A 21,956-nucleotide genomic window follows, 5' to 3' on the forward strand; every position below is an offset into this window, starting at 1 on the left:
GGCAGACCCCAAATTTTTTGCAGCAAATTTGCTTTCAAGAAGGTTTTTGTAGCTCTGTTTTGCTTTCAAGATCTCGATTTTCATTTCCTTGGTGGCTGTCTGAAAATCGGTAACAGCCCCCTCTTTAAAGGCCTGTCTCTTTTTCCTTAAACAGGATTTGACACTTTTAGTGACCCATGGCTTATTGTTAGCGTAAATTTTAACGCGCTTACGGGGTATAATCATGTCTTTACAAAATACTGCATAAGAGCTAGTAACATCCACCAAAGCGTCGAGATCATCTCCACAAGACTGAATAAAAACTTCCCAATCTGTACACTTAAAACATTCCTGCAAGGTAAGCACAGATTCTTCTGACCATATGTCAACATCCTTAGTCTTTGTCTTCTCTCGTTTTAAGACAGTTTTATAGATGGGCAGAAGATGCACACAGTAGCAACACACAGTTCGAATTACATCATTAAGTTCGCTGATGACACGGCCGTGGTGGGTCTCATTAGCAAGAACGACGAGTCAGCGTACAGAGAGGAAGTGCAGAGGCTAACGGACTGGTGTAAAGACAACAATCTGTCTCTGAATGTTGACAAGACAAAAGAGATGGTTGTTGACTTTAGGAAGACACGAGGCGACCACTCACCGCTGAGCATCAACGGCTCCTCTGTGAAGATCGTCGACAGCAACAAATTCCTGGGTGTCCACCTGGAGAAGGACCTCGGCTGGTCCCTCAACACCAGCTCCCTGCACAAGAAAGCCCAACAGCGTCTCTTCTTTCTGAGAAGACTGAGAAGGGCCCAGCTTCCACCACCAATCCTGACAACCTTCTATAGAGGAACTATCGAGAGTATCCTGAGTGGCTGTATCAATGTCTGGTTTGGGAACTGTGCCGCAAGACCCTACAGCGGATAGTGGGAACAGTAGAGAAGATCATCGGGGTCTCTCTCCCCTCTATTGAGGACATCTACACTACACGCTGTATTCGCAAAGCCACCAGCATTGTGGCTGATCGGACACACCCCTCTCACACACTCTTCACACTCCTACCATCTGTGTTGGGTCCGTCTAGCACAGGCCCACCGCTGGAACGAGACAATTAAAAAACACAGCAAAAGCATTGAACACCAAGTAGGCAAAGTTCTTCTTGTTACTCATGCATGAGGGAGACCTGCCTGGAGCCAAGTGTCGTTCCACCACTTGACCTCCGTCAGACTCTCAGCCAGGTTCCCCATAGCACTCCTTTTATTGTGGTTACATGAACATGCATAGGGTCATTAACATATAACATCTTACATAGGTATACATGTGAACAAAGAATACTGTGTGTGTGTGTGTGTGTGTGTGTGTGTGTGTGTGTGTGTGTGTGTGTGTGTGTGGGGGGTCAGAGTGTGACCCCATAAACAACTTCCCTTAACCTGCTGGTCTGGAAAATCCAACAGTTCATCTATATGTAAAAGGCACTTAGACTCAACTACGTTAATCCTACCATAAAACAATAAAACAAGGTACGACCTCTTCCCATGCTCCCAGGATGTAGGTGTGCATTCCAGTGTGGAATACACACCAAGCCTTTGCAGCCTGCTAAAGATCACACATCCTATCACTACACAATTGATTATACACCTCTAAGCATATATGGTTAAATATTTCTAAGCATAAATTACAATCAACAATACAAAACCTAAAAATCTGGAAAAAGGTACCGAAGCATTCGGGCACACACATCCAGACTGTGCAACAGCTTTTTTCCACAAGCCATCCGTCTCCTCAACAAAAAGGGACTGGACTGATAAACACACACACGCGCACACACACATATACACACATACACACACATATAACATGTGAACAAAGATGCAAGATGGCGGCGCGCACGGGTGCAGCGGCTCTTAGCTCTCCAGTTTGGTGCTCGTTTTTACTTTTAATGTGGATATTTTTGAATGTTTGCAACGCCGCCATCTCTTACAGTCGCCAGAACCTAATTGACCTAGGTTTTAAATATAGTTTGTCTGTTTCTGGCGACTATCAGCGAACACACAACATCCTGGTGGAGATAGCGAGACCGCCAGGGTCACCGTGGATGGTCTGCCCGCCCAGCAAGCGTAGAAGGCGACGGAGGGAAAGAAAGCAGAAGAGGGGATGCCGGTCGGGCTCAGACGCTAGGCTACGCAAACATCCACACCGGCCAGCACTTCCGAGCCTTTTCCTATCGAACGCCAGATCCATCACCCACAAACTTGACGAACTGGAGCTACAGATAGCCAACACAAGCTTTGCATGTAACTGCAGCATTATTCTTATTACGGAGACGTGGCTTCACCCGCTGATTCCCGACGCTGCAGTCGAGTTAGCAGGCCACACGCTACACCGGCATGACAGAAACAGCAACTCAGGTAAAAGCAGAGGAGGGGGGCTATGTGTTTACGTGCATAACGAGTGGTGTTGTAACAGCAGGATCATTCACACACACTGTTCTCCTGATTTGGAGGTTCTGGCAGTCTCGTGCAGACCTTTTTACATCCCGAGGGAGTTTACAGTAGTTATTGTGATAGCTGTTTATATACCGCCGGATGCTAACGTTAGCACGGCTCTCAGCCTCTTGCTCAACACCATAAACAAACAACAGCTTGCCCACCCCGATGGGGTTTTTATTGTCGCCCGCGACTTTAACAAAGCGTGCCTAAAGACTGTGCTTCCTAAATTTGTCCAGTTCGTGGACTTTGCTACGAGAGGAGAACACACTTTGGACCATGTCTATTCAAACATCAGGCATGCTTTCAGAGCGACACCCCTCCCCCACCTGGCTGGATCTGACCACCTCTGCATGTCCCTCACCCCCACCTACACCCCCCTGCTGAGAAAAACAAAGCCCCAGACAAAGACAATAAAAACCTGGCCTGAAGGAGCCCTTTCTCAACTGCAGGACTGCTTCTCAACAACTGTATGGGATTTATTCTCCAGCCACAACCTCCAGGAGTACACGGACACTGTACTCTCGTACATCAGGAACTGTGTTGACAATGTCACCGTCAACAAAAGGGTCAGGGTGTTTCCAAATCAAAAACCCTGGATGAATAGCGAAGTGCAATCCCTCCTAAAAAGCCGCAACACTGCCTTCAAGTCAGGGGACAGGGCTGCGTATAGGGCGGCCAGGGCAGACCTGAGTAGAGGCATCAGGAAAGCTAAGGCTGCCTATAGGAGGAGGATTGAAGATCACTTTGCTGACAACGACCCCAGAAAAATGTGGCAGGGGATCAATCACATTACCAACTACAGAAGCAATAACCAGGCAACATCTAGGACTGATGCCTCACTGGCTGAGGATCTAAACCGTTTCTTCGCCCGCTTTGAGACGACCAAGCCCTCAGCTGCCACACCACTTCCACCCGCCCCCAGCACTGGCACACTAACACTTAGGGAGCACCAAGTGAGGTGTGTTCTAAGGTCAGTGAATCCCAGGAAGGCGGCAGGTCCTGATGGAATACATGGAAAGGTTCTCAGAGCATGTGCTGACGAACTGACCGGAGTCTTCACTAAAATCTTCAACCTTTCCTTGTCATCAAACACCGTCCCGCCCTGCCTCAAAACCTCCACCATCATCCCCATCGCCAAGAAGACAGCTGTGGCCAGCCCAAATGACTACAGGCCTGTTGCACTTACGCCTGTAGTGATGAAGTGCTTTGAGAGACTGGTCTGTCAGCACATCAGGGCCGGTCTGCCTCCCACTCTGGACCCCCACCAATTTGCCTACAGGAAAAATCGTTCCACCGAGGACGCTATCACCATAGCGCTCCACACTGCGCTGAGTCACCTGGAGCACCGAGGAAGCTATGTGAGAATGCTCTTTCTGGACTTCAGCTCAGCATTCAATCATATCATCCCGGAGATCCTGGTCCAGAAACTGTCTCACCTGGGACTCTCCACCCCCATCTGCCTCTGGATCAAGGACTTCCTGACAAATAGACCACAGTCTGTCAGACTCGGCCCCCACCGGTCCAGCACCATCACACTCAGCACCGGGTCTCCACAAGGATGTGTTTTGAGTCCCCTCCTGTTTACGCTCTACACATCCGACTGCTCCCCTACCCATCTCTCAAACACCATCATAAAGTTCGCGGATGACACCACAGTGGTTGGACTCATCTCAAGGGGGGAGGAGTCGACTACAGAGATGAGGTCAACAGACTGACTGAGTGGTGTTCAGTTAACAACCTCCAACTGAACACCACGAAAACTAAAGAACTTATCTTGGACTTCAGGAAGAGCAGAGCAGACCCGGCCCCACTTTACATTCACGGGAGCTGTGTGGAGAGGGTACACTCCATGAGGTTTCTGGGCGTGCAGATATCTGATGACCTCTCCTGGACTGCAAATACTACAGCGGTGGTTAAAAAGGCCCAGCAGCGTCTCCACTTTCTGAGAGTGCTCAGGAGGAACAACCTGGAGGAGAGGCTGCTGGTGACATTTTACAGAGCCACCATAGAGAGCATCCTAACGTACGGCATAACAACATGGTATGCAGGGTGCTCAGCTGCAGACAGGAAAGTACTGCAGAGGGTCATCAACACAGCCCAGAAGATCACTGGCTGCTCTCTGCCCAGCCTGGAGGTCACTGCAAACTCTCGGTACCTCAGCAGAGCTGGCAATATCATCAAGGACCACTCTCACCCCAGCAACCAACTGTTTGAACTATTACCGTCAGGCCGACGGTACAGGTCACATAAAACCAGGACAAACAGATTCAGGGATAGCTTCTTTCCCAGAGCTATCACCGTAGTAAATAAGCACAAAAACAATTGAACCTATTCCATACCGTCACTGTCATTATATTATGCTGCTATTCATACTGTCATTATATTAATGCTGCTATCCTGTATATATTGTACATACTATTGTTTGAGTACTTACGATTGTTTTTTTTGTACTTTTTATATTTTACATTTATATTTATTATTGAAACTTGCACCAAGGGAGTGGCACTCCAATTTCGTTGTACTCTGTACAATGACAATAAAGGCTATTCTATATATACACACACACACACACACACACACACACACACACACACACACACACACACACACACACACACACACACACACACACACAACATTATCACTCAGCTTAACTACCTCAAGCATTGAGTCTAGACTGACTAATCAAAATAATAATTAAAAAGTCATGAACATTTTTTTGTATCAAAAAAATATCGAACCGTGACACCAAAGTATCGAACCGAACTGTGAATTTTGTGTATTGTTGCACCCCTACTAACTATCTATCTATCTATCTATCTATCTATCTATCTATCTATCTATCTATCTATCTATCTATCTATCTATCTATCTATCTATCTATCTCTCTCTCCTCGTGGTTATACGCGGTTTTTGCAGCTACATAGTTTTACAGTTTGTTTTACTAACTCTTCATTCTGAACCAAATTTTCAACATCCTAAGACAAGTTGCTGAACCCCTGAGTCATATTTAACGTTATTTAATCATAACATCACATTAACACATTTTCACTAAAACTAATTCTACAAGTTGGATGTATAATGCTGAAATCATCTAGAAATTTCTGACAGAGCTGATCTTATTTTCGTATTTGCTCTAGCTCATTGACTGCTGAGTAGAGATTCTCCTCTGCTGGTCTGGATGCTTGAGTGATGGTTGAGTTATCTGGACGTTTTCTGAAATCCACAGTAGAATATTCACAGGCAGACGTGCTGGGATTCACTTCCTCACCACCAGCTTCCCGAGAGTGGCTCTGAAAGTTGATGGTAGAGTAATGTACTGAGGTGACATCTGTGTGCATGCCGGCAGTGACATAAATCGAATCCACTGCATTTCCTGGCGTCTGGAGGCGCTCCTGGATTTCCTCATAGGCAGAGTCCTGCAATTGAATGCGATGAAAAATTAAGTTAAAAAACAACACATAGCATCCGAAAAATTAACAATATACATGCAAATTATACTCAGAATATATATATATATATATATATTAAAAATTATTATGTAATTTAGCAAATTCAAACTGTAGTTTAAATATTTTCTGAAATTATTCTCAAAGAAGTTCAGTTGTGATGTGTTGAGTTGCTGTTATTAATTTAATTGTCATTCAGATGTATTAAAGCATTTTTTTCTTTCTTGCAATAATGTGAAAAACATTTGAAGCTTTACAAGAGACGCCTGACTAGAACACTTTTGTAAGCCGACATCTGCGTGTGTGCAGCTCTGTTCAATTATCCATGATTGCTGGGTCAGACTCTGTGCACCAGTTATATTAAAGACATTTTCACACTAACCTCTTTGACGTGCTGCAGCGATGCACTAATTCCTTTGTTTTTTGTACATGAAACTCCTGGCAGAAACAAGTAAGAAAAATTAGGGAACAAGCAAAATCACATGTTGAGTATTTTCTAGTAATTTGGTTTTGTTCAGTGTGATTTAAATAGAAATTTTCAAACTATTATTAACTTGAAATTTTAGCAGTAGACATTACAAATAGAGAAGTACATGGGTGTGTTTATGTGGGTAAAAATAGCCTGTATATAGTTGTGTTTCATGATGTGCAATAATGCATGTTCTCACGTTTGTAAATAAGGAAGAAACCGATCAGAAACACAGCCACGCCAATGATCACAGCAGTGGTAATCCCAAAGATGACTGCAACACAAAACCAGAATAAACATTTCCATCATAAACGTCTCAAACTGTCTTTGTTGAACAATTGAAAGAAAATAGTATAAAAACAATGTGAATGTTTTATACGTGTGACCATCTTGAAACTTCCCCATTTCTTATGAACAGCAGAATTTTCAGGGTGTATCACACATCTCACAACGACTCGCAGCAGAGCCTTTGGTTCATGTTACATATGATAGAATTCATAAATTAAATGTAAAACACGCACATGTATCATAACTTTATGTCCTGAGGAAATAAATGAGTTTTACAGATGTTAAAAGGTAAAACTAAACAACGTGGACATCTTCAGACTTACCATCTGTCTCCAGCTCTACTGTCACACCATGACTCTCAGCAGTTGTGGTGGTTGTTGTAGTTAAAGGGGTAGCGGATGAAGGTGGTGCTGGTTGTACTGAAAGCAAAAAATAAAAAATATCTGTTGAAGTTTGCAAATTAAAAGTGTTTTTTCTTGTGTTTGTTATTTTGATTTCTTCTTGTGTTGTGATCTCTGGTGGGATGGTTTTGTTAATAAATTGACACTCTTGCTTAAATGTCACAGCTTTTTAAAAATTCATCTTGGTAATTTTTTAAAACGTTGTGCTTTGTTGCTGAGAGTAAAAAACAGTTATTATTATTATTTTCCTATCTTAAAGCTCAAACAGCTTCCTGTCATATAAAACTTTTGTATGTTACTATGTTTGTGTAAGTAAGCAGTTTAAGGGTTCATACAGTTTATTTCTAGTTATTATGAATAATGTATAATAAAATAGGTAAAAAAAAACATATGTCTGTCTTGTGCTTAATGACCACGGGTCAGATGACAGCCACAGAATAAAACAGCACGTCTCACCTGTCAGGGACAGTCTGTTGAAGAACTTGTTGCTGCGTTGTTGTTTTGTTTCCGCTCCACACCAGTACGTCCCGCTGTCTGCTGATGTTACTTCTCTCACTGTTATCGTGATGTTTTTCTCTTTTATGTTATCAGTCATGAAAAACCTGTTGTTCATACCAGGCTGGCTGGTGTTTATGAGAGCTTGACATATGGATGGATCTTCTCCCTTACAGATGAACTTTGTTGTTGAGGAGACAGTCTGGTCGTATTTACACCAGTAAGTGAAGTTCTGTCCAACAACTGGGCTTCTTTTGAAATTTTTAATCTCTAAAGAAAGAATTTGCCAGCAGACAGTATTTTAGTTGTGCCATTTCCTAAAATTTAGACCTCGGGGGCTGAACATGTGAATTTACTCACCTTCGACTTTCAATTTTACTTTTGTTAGTGCGACATGATGATTGTTCTCAGTGAACTTTACTCCACACCAGTAGGCACCCTTGTCCTCACTGGACACATTACTGATGGAGACACTGTATGTGTTTGTGTGAAAGGATATTCTGTCTGATAAAATGTTGTTACAGACAGAAGATTTCTCTTTGCAGAAAAACCACAACTCAGGTTTATTTTCAGGATGATCGCATCTGATGGTGGTTTTAGCTGTTTTGTATGCAGTTTGATTGAATTGCTTTGGACAGCCATTTTCTTCTGCAAAGAAAACAACAAAGAAAAACGTAAACAATTCTAACAAAATGGTTGTAGGAAATGAGCAAGTAAGTAAATAAAATGTCTCTAAAAAAATAAATAGTGCATTAATAATAAGTGTAATTTCTTGAATTGGCAGATAAAATTTTTACTATTGGAAGCTTTTTTGTTTGTCTTTTTCATTGTTGATGGTTCTTATAAAAATATTGTTTTATACAGTAAAAACAAACAAACAACAAATAAAAACACTTGAATTTTAAAGCGAGTCTCTTACCAAGTTTAAATTGCAGTTTTTTTTTGTCATCATTCTTTTTGGGGTCCTTGTTCTCATCTTGTTTGAGGATTACTCTGAGAGTCTTTTTTTCAGTTTTTGAGCTACGATCAGCTACATGGACCATTTGACATTTTCCAGGTGTTTTTTGACAGTTGCAGGTGAATTCGGTCCATTCTGATGTGAATCTCTTCGTTTCTGACTCACAATCTAAAGACAAACACTCACATCATGTCAGTCATTGTAAGATAATCACAGGGGTTGATGCAATCATCTTAAAGACATCATCATCATCATCAATCATCTTTTTTTATATAAATGTAACAAAAAAAAATCCAGAATATAAATACTAAACGTTTCTTCTATTTCTGGTCATATGAGTTGCGTGAGTTCTGGGCCGTGCACTGTTACGCGAGTTGATCACACCCAAAGTATCTTTCTTTATTTAGAATTATTGACCCTACATTGGCAATCAAGACAAGCAGTGACACAAAGCTGTTTAACAGCTTAAAGTAACAATTTGGTTACTTTGGTTTGTTACTATAATTTAAAAGAACTGAAAATAGCTTCTAAATTATAGTAATAAACTTAGTGCATTTAAATCCAGAACAGAAAGCTGCTGCGTGAATTAAAATATTTATCAATATCAAAACTCAATCATTACGAAACTGGAGAATCTGATTGATTATACTCGAGTATTTCATCAGTTTCTGCTGCAGTCTTGTGGTGTTTAAAGCTCTGAGAGTAAAGACTAAAGATAAAAACAGAGTCGAAGCAGAAGAGGCTTGGCCTGCAGGCAAATTCCACAGAAGGAGGATCGTATATTAATGGTAATTGTTCGAGGCAATGATGCAAAAGAGATTAAAAATGCATAACATAACAATTTACAACATAGTTATTATTATTGCATCATATGTATTCTGATCTCCTCACCTGATATAAGTAGGAGGATGAGCATTAGCAGTAACTTCATCGTGTTGGTTTGGGTTTGAAGGCTTATTTATCTGCAGTTAGTTTGTCTCTCTGGTCTGTTGGTCAAAATTTAGTCTTCCGACTTTCTGTCTGTACTTCCCCTTTGCACTTTCTAAGCATACACTCCTCCTCTTATACATTACATCTTTTAGCACCAAACAGGAAATAAGTGGTCTGTGAAACAGAACCACTCTTGACATGCAATAGTTTTCCAATAGTTAGACACAATTTGCAAATATTATTGAATCTTTTTGCAAAACTCTAACCACTCTCCCACAGTGAAGCATATTTTCCCCAATGATTTACATGTGGTGAATAATTCTAAAGACAGAAGGCAGAAGTAAGGCAGGAGCACAAAAAGCCCCTCTTCTTTGGAACCAGCTCCCAGTTTGGATTTGCAAGACAGTTTTATGACCCAGGTTATAATTTTGTGCATTTCTTTCACTGCTCCACACCTCAGGGTGGTGGTGTTCATTTGTTCTTCTGTGTTATCAGTAGCGGTTTTTGATACGGGCGACACGGGCGGTTGCCCGGGGCGGCATCGTGGCGGGGGGCGGCATCATGGTCATCGGCAAAATAAAAAATTGCTCGTACTTATGCTGCTCCAACATCAGCCAGCGCATATTGGGAATGGCATAGGCACCGATCGGTTTTCTGTCGCCCATTTGCTGGGAGTAAGGGCGCCCTCCGTTTGTGAGGTGCGCCTGCGGCTTGCTGCACAGAGAGGAGAGGGCGGGGCGGCGGGGGCAGCATCTAATAACCAACTTGCAAAATAAAACAAAATAAAAACAAACCAACAAACACGAAAACACCAGACATCATGATACAGACTTATAATTTGCGCCGATGTTTTCTCGAAATTCTATACACGAAAAGTGAGCGCAAGAGCCCTCGGTGCGCGTGCTCGCTGCTGAAGTCACAGTAAACTTTATTGTCATCTCTGCTACATACAATCCAGTATATAGAGAGACGAGACGACGAGGCTCCAGTTACAGCAGTGCAAGTAAACAAACAATAAATATAAGAAGCGTAAGAAAATAAATATACTCTTTAGGACTCGGGGTAAAGGCATCAATAACAATTTAAAATTTATAATTTACAGTTTGATGATTTAAAGTCTCACACAGGGGAGGGGGGGCGGCTGCTTCCAAATAGAGCAAATTTCATTTATAATGATGTAAATCCAAGCCCATTATGTATTCATGATTTGAATCCTGGGTTGCGTGAAATCCCAGAAATACACCTTAGACAAAGTGAATCTGTGAACTAAGCTGTAGGTGTCATGGATCGCTGACTGTGTTATGGATAGTAAAGCCAGTTGAAGTGGTAGTTGCGTTTGTGGTTGAGCAGGTGTCTGACTCTGGGTTGCTCTCCTTCTGGGAACAGGAACAGGTGCTAGGCCTGGCCGAACACCAGCCATCCCCACCCGAGAAACAGATACGGGTGCAGGGACGAGCTGGGCTCTGGCTGCCTTTACCCTGGGGGCCGGTGTAGGAGCAGGAGCTAGCTGGACCTCTGTCGCTCCCACCCGAGGAACTGAGACGGGTGCAGGAGTCGGCAGGGTCACGGCTGACCTCACCCGGGGAACCGGAACAGGCACAGGCAATGGCTGGGTGTCCATCAACCCCACCCGAGGAGCAGGTACGGGAGCCGGGATGAACGGAGCCTCTGCCAGGCTGGGGACAGAAGCAGGGACCAGCTGGACCTCAGCCACCCTCACCCGAGGAGCTGATACGGGTGCAAGGGAGAGCTGGGCCCGCGCTGCCCTGGTTACAGGAACTGGAGGCGGAGAGCGGAGTTCGGGAGCAGTAACAGACACTGGGAAAATCAAGTTAGTGGAGCCAAACACAGTTTTAGCAAACAGAGATTCATGGCGAGTCACTCCTGGCAACTCTGTAGGCCTTAAGCTGTCCATGTTAGGAGTAGCAGTCTCTAAAACAGTCATAGCACAGGAAGATCCAGGTTTAGCAGAGTCAGAGTCAGTAATACCGAGCACAAAGGGATCCGTTGCGGACACAGGAGCATTCACACAGACCGTTTCTAAATATACAGGTTGGAGAGCAGCATAGTCTAGGAGTGGAGACACACCATTCACAGTCTCACACTCAGCAGGTACAGAGACCGCAGAACTGTTAACTTCACAGTGCTGTTCATAAGTATGCGGCTCAAAAACGGTCCTTTGCTTCTCTACGGTCTGTGAGTTAAATGCAGCTGACCTGGGAGGAGCACAGGAAACATAGTCGCTCTCAAACACGGGCGTGAGGGTAGGCACTGCAGGACCAGAATTAACAGACCCAGAATTACCAGACACGGAGTTAATGGCCTCTGGGATGACGCGCATGGAACTTACAGCGCCAGAATTCTTTAATTCAGCATGAACGGCAGTCTCTAGGGGGGTAATGAACTCAGTCTCGTGCGTAACAGGTGCGGAGGTGAACTTAGAAACATTATGAGGCCTGGAAACACAGTCATATTCAAACTTATTATTAGTTTCTGATGTGCTACGGACCTGAAAAACGGCGGGCTCAGGAGCAGGATATTGTCCGAGCCGGTCCGACTTGGAAGTAGCATCGAAGAAGCAGTCAGAGTCACTCACCACCGGAGTTTGCTCAATAACTTTAGGGCGGCGGCGGCGTGAGCGCCGTTTTTTCCGGGGAACTGTGCCGTGAGTTCCCGAGGCTATAGGCGCAGGCACCTCGGAGATGTCGGCTGGCTGAGCCGATGACGTGACCGGGAGCTTGTGCAGCTCCGAGCGTGGAAGTCCCAGGAAGAGCGCAAAGGACTGCAGCGGGGATAGGCTGCTTGTCGGAGGCACGAAATCTCTCCTCGGCCGCCGAGTAACCCTCTTCTTTGCGCAGGACATGTGCGGCGACTGGGGAGGTGAACCGGAAGTTGAGAAGGCCGGAGGAGTTGTGGCAGGCGATAGGCTGAATCCTCCAACTCTTATCGCCGTGGGACGATGTGGGGAAAAGGCAGCAGCGTTTGCAGTTTGGAGGCTGCGCGGCCCACCTAGAGCCAATCGAGTCCCATAAAAGGCGGACTCGTGCTCCCGGGCATGCCGAGCCTCCTGCCTTCTCCTCTCGTTAGGGAAGGCGGAGTCTGCACGCTGCCGGTTCCGTACGGAGTTTGCTGGGTCCATTACTGGTCATGTTCTTCTGTCATGGATCGCTGTGTGGCAAGCAGGAGGAGGACCCAAATGGATAACTCACAGACACGGGGATGAACTCGAGAAACACAGCTTTAATGCTGGCACGGCAGAACACAGGAAATACAAAACTAAACTGGGGAAAAGTAAACTAACACTCGCAGGTAGACACAGGAAGATCCACACAACATGAGGGAGAACGCGACGCCGAACAGAGGGAGACGCAGACAGAAATACACAGAGGGTTAACGAGGAAAGTGGGAACACACGGGGAACACACGGGGAACACAGCTGACACAGATAACCATAATGAGACAGGGCGGGGTGAACATAACACTGACGGGAGACAGGCAGAGTCAAACAGGAAGTACACAGAGGTTCAGACAGGAGGAGAGAGCACGGGGAAAAACACAGACATAACGGGCTGAGGAAGACATGGAATAAAACACGAGGGCTCACAGTTACACAGGGGCACACAGGAGGTAACCAAATAAGGAACATCTTAACAGAAGAACCTAGGAACCAAGGCATGACTAGGGGATGAAATACAAAACATTCAAAAACCGAGAATACCGGGCCCACATGGCCCGGGTCCATGACAGTAGGTCTATTAGGTTATGTTGTGGTGATCCTGGAGTTGGGGGACTTGTGTTCATACTGGAGTGCGAAATTAAAACCAATGGAAGATGGACAAGACAAGTTCAAAGTCATCAGGTGCTCAGTTTAGAAAAAAGAGAAAAGAAGAGGAGGAGAAACGAGCAAAAGATGCAAGCAGATGTGTCAATGGATAATGGCAGCTCATCCTGAAACAATCAGAATCAGAATACTTTAATATTAATCCCTAAATAATGTGCGTTACAGTTGCGCCAAGAAGAAATGGTAAATATAGCAACAGTAACAGACTAAACTCCAAACATTATGATTTTAATATTAATTAGTCCTTGTCAATTGTTGATTTGTCCTGTTCTCATTCTATGATGTATTATGATGGCTGTTTGGTAGCCGTTTGCATACAATGCATACACATATGTACTTCATGTGTGTGTGTGGTTCCGACAACAGTTTTATGTTAATGTACAATCCAGGGAGCCAAACAGGCTAGGACCGCCACTGTGTGTTATGATTGCTTAAGCTCCAGCTGGCTGCTGACCATTTGTTAGAAACCGAATAGGGCAACTGAAAAATGGGACCAGTCGAGACTGCCAGAGCTGGCCTGTTCTGCTTCGTGTGCACATCTGCATCTAGAGGAGCTAGATTTGTTACTTTTGTACATATTGCAGGTATTGCAATTATATTTGTTTAAGAAAATAGAACTTGTAGCTACTTTTATGATTAGACATAAACTTAGATTAGATTAGATTCAAACTTTGTTTTTGCACAGATCAAGAAGGTAGTAATGTGTCGGTGTCAAAGTGAATGGCAAATAATCACTGGGATTTTCTGCTTCTAAATTTAGATCAAACTGAGGTTATTGTACTCGGCCCTGGAAAGCTTAGAAATATGGTATCTAACCAGATTCTTACTCTGGATGGCATTACCTTGGCCTCCAGTAACGCTGTGAGGAACCTTGGAGTCATTTTTGACCAGGACATGTCCTTCAACGCACATATTAAACAAATATGTAAGACTGCGTTCTTCCATTTGCGCAACTCTCATCTCTAAAATTTGAAATATCCTGTCTCAGAGTGACGCTGAAAAACTAGTTCGTACATTTATTACTTCCAGGCTGGACGACTGTAATTCATTATTATTAGGATGTCCAAAAAACTCACTGAAAAGCCTTCAGTTAATCCAAAATGCTGCAGCAAGAGTCCTGACAGGGACTAGAAAGAGAGAGCAGATTTCTCCTGTTTTGGCTTCCCTTCATTGGCTTCTTGTTAAGTCCAGAATTGAATTCAAAATCCTGCTCCTCACATACAAGGTCTTAAATACATAGTGAGTGAGAAAGGTGACTGGAAAGGAAAAACTCAATGCATCATGGGAAACCCCCGGCAGCCTACGTCTATTGCAGCATAACTAAGGGAGGATTCAGGGTCACCTGGTCCAGCCCTAACTATATGCTTTAGCAAAAAGGAAAGTTTGAAGCCTAATCTTAAAAGTAGAGATAGTGTCTGTCTCCTGAATCCAAACTGGAAGCTGGTTCCACAGAAGAGGGGCCTGAAAACTGAAGGTTCTGCCTCCCATTCTACTTTTAAATACTCTAGGAACAACAAGTAGGCCTGCAGAGCGAGAGTGAAGTGCTCTAATAGGGTGATATGGTACTACAAGGTCATTGAGATAAGATGGGGCCTGATTATTTAAGACCTTGTATGTGAGGAGCAGGATTTTGAATTCAATTCTGGATTTAACAGGAAGCCAATGAAGGGAAGCCAAAACAGGAGAAATATGCTCTCTCTTTCTAGTCCCTGTCAGAACTCTTGCTGCAGCATTTTGGATCAGCTGAAGGCTTTTCAGGGAGTTTTTAGGACATCCTGATAATAATGAATTACAGTAGTCCAGCCTGGAAGTAATAAATGCATGAACTAGTTTTTCAGCGTCACTCTGAGACAGGATATTTCTAATTTTAGAGATGTTGCGCAAATGGAAGAACGGAGTCTTACATATTTAATATGTGCGTTGAAGGACATGTCCTGGTCAAAAATGGTAAATGGCCTGTATTTATATAGCGCTTTACTAGTCCCTAAGGACCCCAAAGCGCTTTACATATCCAGTCATCCACCCATTCACACACACATTCACACACTGGTGATGGCAGCTACATTGTAGCCACAGCCACCCTGGGGCGCACTGACAGAGGCGAGGCTGCCGGACACTGGCGCCACCGGGCCCTCTGACCACCACCAGTAGGCAACGGGTGAAGTGTCTTGCCCAAGGACACAACGACCGAGACTGTCCAAGCCGGGGCTCGAACCGGCAACCTTCCGATTACAAGGCGAACTCCTAACTCTTGAGCCACTCCAAGGTTCCTCACAGTGTTACTGGAGGCCAAGGTAATGCCATCCAGAGTAAGAATCTGGTTAGATATCATATTTCTAAGATTTTCAGGGCCGAGTACAATAACCTCAGTTTTATCTGAATTAAGAAGCAGAAAGTTAGCGGCCATCCAGGTGTTTATGTCTTTAAGACATTCCTGCAGTTTAACTAATTGGTGTGTGTTATCTGGCTTCATGGATAGATAGAGCTGGGTGTCATCTGCATAGCAGTGAAAATGTATGCTATGTCTTCTAATGATGCTGCCTAAGGGAAGCATGTATAATGTAAACAGAATTGGTCCTAGCACTGAACCCTGTGGAACTCCATAATTAACCTCAGTGTGTGAAGAGGACTCTCCATTTACATGCACAAACTGGAGTCTATTAGATAGATATGATACAAACCACTGCAGCACAGTACCTGTAATACTTACAGCATGTTCTAATCGCTCTAATAGGATATTATGGTCGACAGTATCAAATGCTGCACTAAGGTCTAGCAGGACAAGCACAGAGATGAGTCCACTGTCAGAGGCCATAAGAAGATTTTTTTTCTGTGCTGTGATGAGCTCTGAAACCTGACTGAAACTCTTTAAATAAACCATTCCTCTGCAGATGATCTGTTAGCTGTTTGACAACTACTCTTTCAAGGATGTTTGATATGAAAGGAAGGTTGGAGATTGGCCTATAATTAGCTAAGACTGCTGGGTCTAGAGATGCTTTTTGAGTAAAGGTTTAACTACAGCCAGCTTGAAGGCCTGTGGTACATAGCCGATCATTAGAGATAGGTTGATCATATTTAAGATCGGGCTCTCGCACTCTGGGGCCTCTGGATGTCTGGGGCCTGGATCTCCTCCATGCCTGCTTCATGCCCTGGGGGACGGGGCTATGGCTCGCTACATCCTCCTGCAGACCATTACATGTGGAAACCATTTGAATACAAGCACGCTGATCCACACAGGTATGCACACGGGTGTTCACTGCTCGTAGACTTAAATTACACCTTCCTTGGCTGCTACTTCAAAGCACTTTGTGCGCTGTCTGTCCTGCGTGCTGCACAGCGACATTGAATATTTAGTATTTACTGCTGTTTACACTTAGCTAGATTAATGTGATGGTGTTGTGTCTAGTATGTTGCTTTAGTTTTTTGTTTTTTTTTGCTTGTTTTCTATTCTTCTCTCAACAGGTGATCCAGGAGATTTTTTCTCGCCCCTTTTCTCACTGTCCCTCTCCCCTTCTGTTTTTCATTTCCTTCCTCTTTCTCTCTCCCTTTCCTATCCCTCACTCATGTCTGTCCCGTCTGTAACATCTGAAAATAAAATATAATAAATAATAAAAACAAAGGTCGATCAAATGGACTAATACGGCAATGCCACGATGATCCATTTGGCAAAGTAAATCCATTGGGTATCCTTGTTGGTCTTCAGACAACAATTCTGACGGCTAAAGAACCAAATGGGACAGGCTAAAAAAATTAATAAAAAAAAAAGATCGAAGAATTAATGGCAGGACTTCTTTGAGCAGTTTTGTAGGAATGGGGTCCAAAAGACACGTTGATGGCTTGGAGGAAGTAATTATTGAAGTTAACTCAGAAAGATCAATTAGAGAAAAAGAGTCTAACTTAACATCAATGGTACTAAGAGTAGCTGTAGATAATATTACATCTGTGGGATGATTATTGGTAATTTTTTCTCTAATGATATAAATTTTATTTGTGAAGAAGTTCATGAAGTCATTACTAGTTAACGTTAAAGGGATGGTTGGCTCAAAAGAGCTCTGACTTTTTGTCAGCCTGGCTACAGTGCTGAAGAGAAACCTGGGGTGGTTCTTATTTGACTCTGTTGTGGCTTCTGCTATCTTTTATGGCGTGGTCTGCTGGGGCGGCAGCATCTCTGCTGGGGACAGGAAGAGACTGAACAGGGTGATCCGAAGGGCCAGCTCTGTTCTAGGATGCCCTCTGGACCCAGTGGAGGTGGTGAGTGACAGGAGAACGGCGGCTAAGCTGTCATCCCTGATGGACAACATCTCCCACCCCATGCAGCAGACTGTGACAGCACTGAGCAGCTCCTTCAGTGGGAGACTGCGGCACCCACGGTGTGGGACGGAGAGATTTCGCAGGTCTTTCCTCCCCACTGCTGTCAGACTCCATAATAAAGACTTTAACTGATCAAGCACACACATCCATACATATGCAATAATACTAAGTGCAATAATCCTTTCTGTCATCGTTGTATTTTACTCAGTTGTATATAGTATTTGTATTTGTATTCTATTTTTATCTTATTGTATATTTATTTTATTGTATTCTACTGTATATAGTATTTTATTCTATTCTGTACAGTTGTGTACTGTATTTATTCTTATTGTATTCTAATTTTTGCCTCATAACTTTTGCACTGTCCACTTCCTGCTGTGACAAAACAAATTTCCCACGTGTGGGACTAATAAAGGTTATCTTATCTTATCTTATCTTATTTTCTTCAATCAGTGATGAATAGTAAGATGTTCTGGCTTTGCGGAGGGCTTTCTTATAAAGCAGCAAACTATTTCTCCAGGCTAAATGATGATCCTCTAAATTTGTGACACGCCATTTCCTCTCCAGATTACGAGTCATCTGCTTTAGGGTACGTGTTTCAGAATTATACCACAGAGTCATGTACTTCTGATTAGAGACCTTAGTTTTCACAGGAGCTACAGTATCCAGAGTCGTACGTAGTGAGGAGGTGAAATTATTAACAAGATAATCGACCTCTGTTGGAGTAGCGTTCAGATAGCTGCTCTGCTCTGTGTTGGTACAGGGCATTGAAGATGATAACAGTGGGTGGATTATATTCTTAAACTTACTTACAGCGCTTTCAGAAAGACATCTACTGTGATAAAGTCTACTCTCCACCGCTGTGTAATCAATTATTGTAAATGTAAATGTTATCAGGAAATGATCAGACAGGAGAGGGTTTTCAGGAAACACTGTTAAATGTTCAGTTTCTATGCCATATATTAAAACAAGGTCTAGAGTGTGATTAAAGTGGTGGGTGGGTTCTTTTACATTTTGAGAGAAACCAATTGAGTCTAATAACAGATTAAAGGCCATGTTGAGGCTGTCATTTTTAGCATCTACATGGATGTTAAAATCACCCACAATAATTATTTTATCGGAGCTCAGAACTAAATTAGATATAAAGTCTGAGAAATCAGATAGAAACTCTGTGTAAGGCCCAGGTGGACGATAGATGATAACAAGTAAGACTGGTTTCTGAGTTTCACAGCTGGGGTGGACGAGGCTAAGCATCAGGCTTTCAAATGAATTAAAAGTCTGTCTTGGTCTTTCATTAATTAATAGGCTGGTGTGAAAAATTGCTGCCACACCGCCCCCTCGGCCTGTGCTTCGAGGTTTCTGGTAGTTAGAATGACTCGGGGGTGTTGATTCATTTAAACTAACATAATCATCCTGCTGCAACCAGGTTTCTGTAAGGCAGAGTAAATCGATTTGTTGATCAATTATTAAGTCATGTACTAACAGAGACTTGGAGGAGAGAGACCTAATATTTAATAATCCACATTTAACTGTTTTTTTATTCTTTGGTTCAGATGTGGATACTGTATTGTTCTTTCTTTGTAATTGTTTATGTTTAAGTTGTTTGTTGCTGGTTTTTAGTTTGTTTTTTGTCTTTTTGGAAGCTGACACAGTATCTATGGAGATGGGTTTTTGGGGGGGTAGCAGGAGGAGAGATGCTGCAGAGAGGCGTGTAAGACTGCAACTCTGCTTCCTGGTCCCAACTCTGGATAGTCATATTTTGGGGGGCTTAATAAATTTGTCCATTTTTCTAGAAATGAGAGCTGCTCCATCCAAAGTGGGATGGATGCGGTCTCTCCTAACAAGACCAGGTTCCCTCCAGAAGGTTTGCCAATTATCTATGAAGCCCACATCGTTTCTGGGACACCACTCAGACAGCCAGCAATTTAAGAAGAATATCCGTCTAACATGTCACTCCTGGTCTGATTGGGGAGGGGACCAGAGAAAACTACAGAGTCCAACATTGTTTTGGCAAAGTTGCACACCGATTCAATATTGATTTTAGTGACCTCCGATTGGCGTAACCGGGTGTCATTACTGCCGACGTGAATTATGATTTTACTGAATTTACGTTTACCCTTAGCCAGCAGTTTTAAATTTCCTTCAATGTTGCCTGCTCTGGCCCCTGGAAGACAATTGACTATGGTTGCCGGTGTCTCTAGCTTCACATGTCTGAGAACAGAATCGCCAATTACCAGAGTTTGACCCCCGGTGGGTGTGTCGCCGAGTGGGGAAAAACGGTTAGACACATGAACGGGTTGGTGGTGTACCTGGGGCTTCTGTTTAGGACTATGCTTCCTCCTCACCGTCACCCACCCTCTTTCCCCAGCTGCTTGGCGTCTGCCGGGGAACAGCTAGCGGGGCCTATGCTATCTTCGGCTGCACCAGCTACAGGGGCCTGGCTAGCTACGGGTGAATGAAGAGTGCGAAGCCGAGTCTCCAATTCAGTAATCCTGGCCTCCAGAGCTGCAAATATGCTACATTTGTTACAGACATCATTATTGCTAAAGGAGGCCGAGGAGTAACTAAACATCTGACACAATGAGCAGGAAAGTGCAGAAAGGACAGGTGAAGTAGCCATGGTGCTAACGAGTTGGCTACGAGCTAGGCTAAGCTAGCGAAACAGTACAGAGAAAGTGAGTGAATACTTTGGCTATAAATTAGGTAGTGAGTACACAGAAAGTGTGCTTCGGATGAAGCACGTGAAGATTATACTATGAAAAAGAATGTATTTAAAAGTTGTTAATTAAATTGCTAAGCAAATAAGCTACTCAGAAACACCACTGTGTTTGAGCAGGAACAGGAAGTGATACTCTACTGCAGAGCGAGCAAACACCAAGTGACAGCTCCACCAAGAGTTATTAATCTCTGTTTCTCTTCCACAGCATGTCTTTATCCTGTTTTCCTTCTCTCACCCCAACTGGTCATAGCAGATGGCCCCGCCCCTCCCTGAGCCTGGTTCTGCTGGAGGTTTCTTCCTGTTAACTCATTCACTGCCATTGACGTCTATAGACGTCAATTGAAAAACTTATGTTGACTGCCATTGACGTCTATAGACGTCAATTAAGTTTTTCAATGGGAGGGGCCAGAATACAACCTCGGGCAGCTTGTCAGTGAATTTTATTTTTTCATATATTTGTAAATAAATTGTTTTGATAAAACATAACCTTTCTCAGTGTTATTTCTGTTTTATAGAAGTGAAAAACTATTTTATATGTTAGAGGTGTCACAAAGCAAGAAATATTAGTGTCAAAGGCACTTTTCTGCTTGAAATGTATTTTTCACAAAAAGCTCGTTTTCTCCCTTTTTTTGGTCAAAACAGGCATTTTTGGTGGAACCCACCTCTCTTCTACAGCTGATTACTAAAGAATGGAAAATGGTAGAAACAAGCTTTTTTTTGGATGAAAGAAGAGAGTCTGTTCTTCATTTTGGTAGGTTCAGCGTTTATATGATCATAACACACAGTTTTCTGTGGCTCTTCAAAAATGAGTAAAAATGCTCAAAAAGCCTGGCAGTGGGGAGTTGCCTGATTTGAAAATGGCTGGCAGTGAATGAGTTAAAAGGGAGTTTTTCCTTCCCACTGTCGCCAAAGTGCTTGCTCATAGGGGGTCACATGATTGTTGGGTTTTTCTCTGTATCTATAATTGTACAATAATAGAAGGACTATTGTACAATACAATATTGTATCTACTGTGCAATATAAAGTGCCTTGAGGTGACTGCTGCTGTGATTTGTGTTCCTGGTAGACTAATGCTTAAAATAAAACTTCCTTCACTGTCCCCACTTCCTAAACACAATACAAACAAACTTTGTAACTTAAGAGGTAATGTATTATTATTTGCCTTGAACATAATTAATAATGTCTGTAATTTCACCAAATCTTCTAATTTCAGCAATTTCAATTTTATAAACAGTTCATTTGTATGATCTCTGTATTTAACATTATGAACCATTCGTACCGCTTTCTTCTGAAACAAGTATAAAGGTTTTATATTACTTATATATGTATTCCCCCACACTTCAACACAATAATTGAGATTGGGGGAAATTAGTGAGAAATATAAAATACGCATTGCCTTATAATCTAGTATCTCTGACATTACTCGAAATATAAATATTTTTAACCATCTTTTTTCTAACATGTTCAATATGACATTTCCATCTTAATTCATCATCCAATATTACCACCCCCCAAAATGAAGTTCAGTAACTCTGGTGACAGCATAATTACTGAATGGGTTTCAGCTGCCCTGCACAGATCTTAAATGCTGATCAGTGGTAACGGCAGGAAGCTACGAGTTTTTCTA

General features: G+C 43.0%; 1 protein-coding gene across 1 annotated transcript; it reads right to left on the reverse strand.

The window, feature by feature from the left end:
• Nucleotides 1-5,587: 5,587 nt before the first annotated feature.
• On the reverse strand, nt 5,588-8,613 carry LOC147331575 (uncharacterized). The gene is made up of 7 exons (XM_086294386.1): nt 8,490-8,613; nt 7,931-8,218; nt 7,532-7,840; nt 6,998-7,093; nt 6,586-6,660; nt 6,300-6,355; nt 5,588-5,887 (listed from the first exon to the last, which is right to left on the reverse strand). The coding sequence occupies exons 1-7, from the start codon at nt 8,611-8,613 to the stop codon at nt 5,588-5,590; spliced, it is 1,248 nt and encodes a 415-aa protein (XP_086150512.1).
• Nucleotides 8,614-21,956: the final 13,343 nt, after the last annotated feature.

Source organism: Aulonocara sp. 'chitande type north' Nkhata Bay, linkage group LG5, assembly GCF_057382095.1.
Source record: "Aulonocara sp. 'chitande type north' Nkhata Bay isolate Kocher_YH1m ecotype deep benthic linkage group LG5, A_spYH_male_GT1.1, whole genome shotgun sequence".
NCBI classification, from domain to species: domain Eukaryota; kingdom Metazoa; phylum Chordata; class Actinopteri; order Cichliformes; family Cichlidae; genus Aulonocara; species Aulonocara sp. 'chitande type north' Nkhata Bay.

Excerpts from the sequence above, each read along its gene's own strand:
- LOC147331575 (XM_086294386.1), bottom strand. The coding sequence starts at position 8,613 with ATGGTCCATGTAGCTGATCGTAGCTCAAAAACTGAAAAAAAGACTCTC. Across the intron at positions 7,841-7,930 it reads AGTAAAATTGAAAGTCGAAG|AGATTAAAAATTTCAAAAGA; the intron begins GTGAGTAAATTC and ends TTCTTTCTTTAG. Across the intron at positions 6,661-6,997 it reads AGTAGAGCTGGAGACAGATG|TCATCTTTGGGATTACCACT; the intron begins GTAAGTCTGAAG and ends TTTGTGTTGCAG.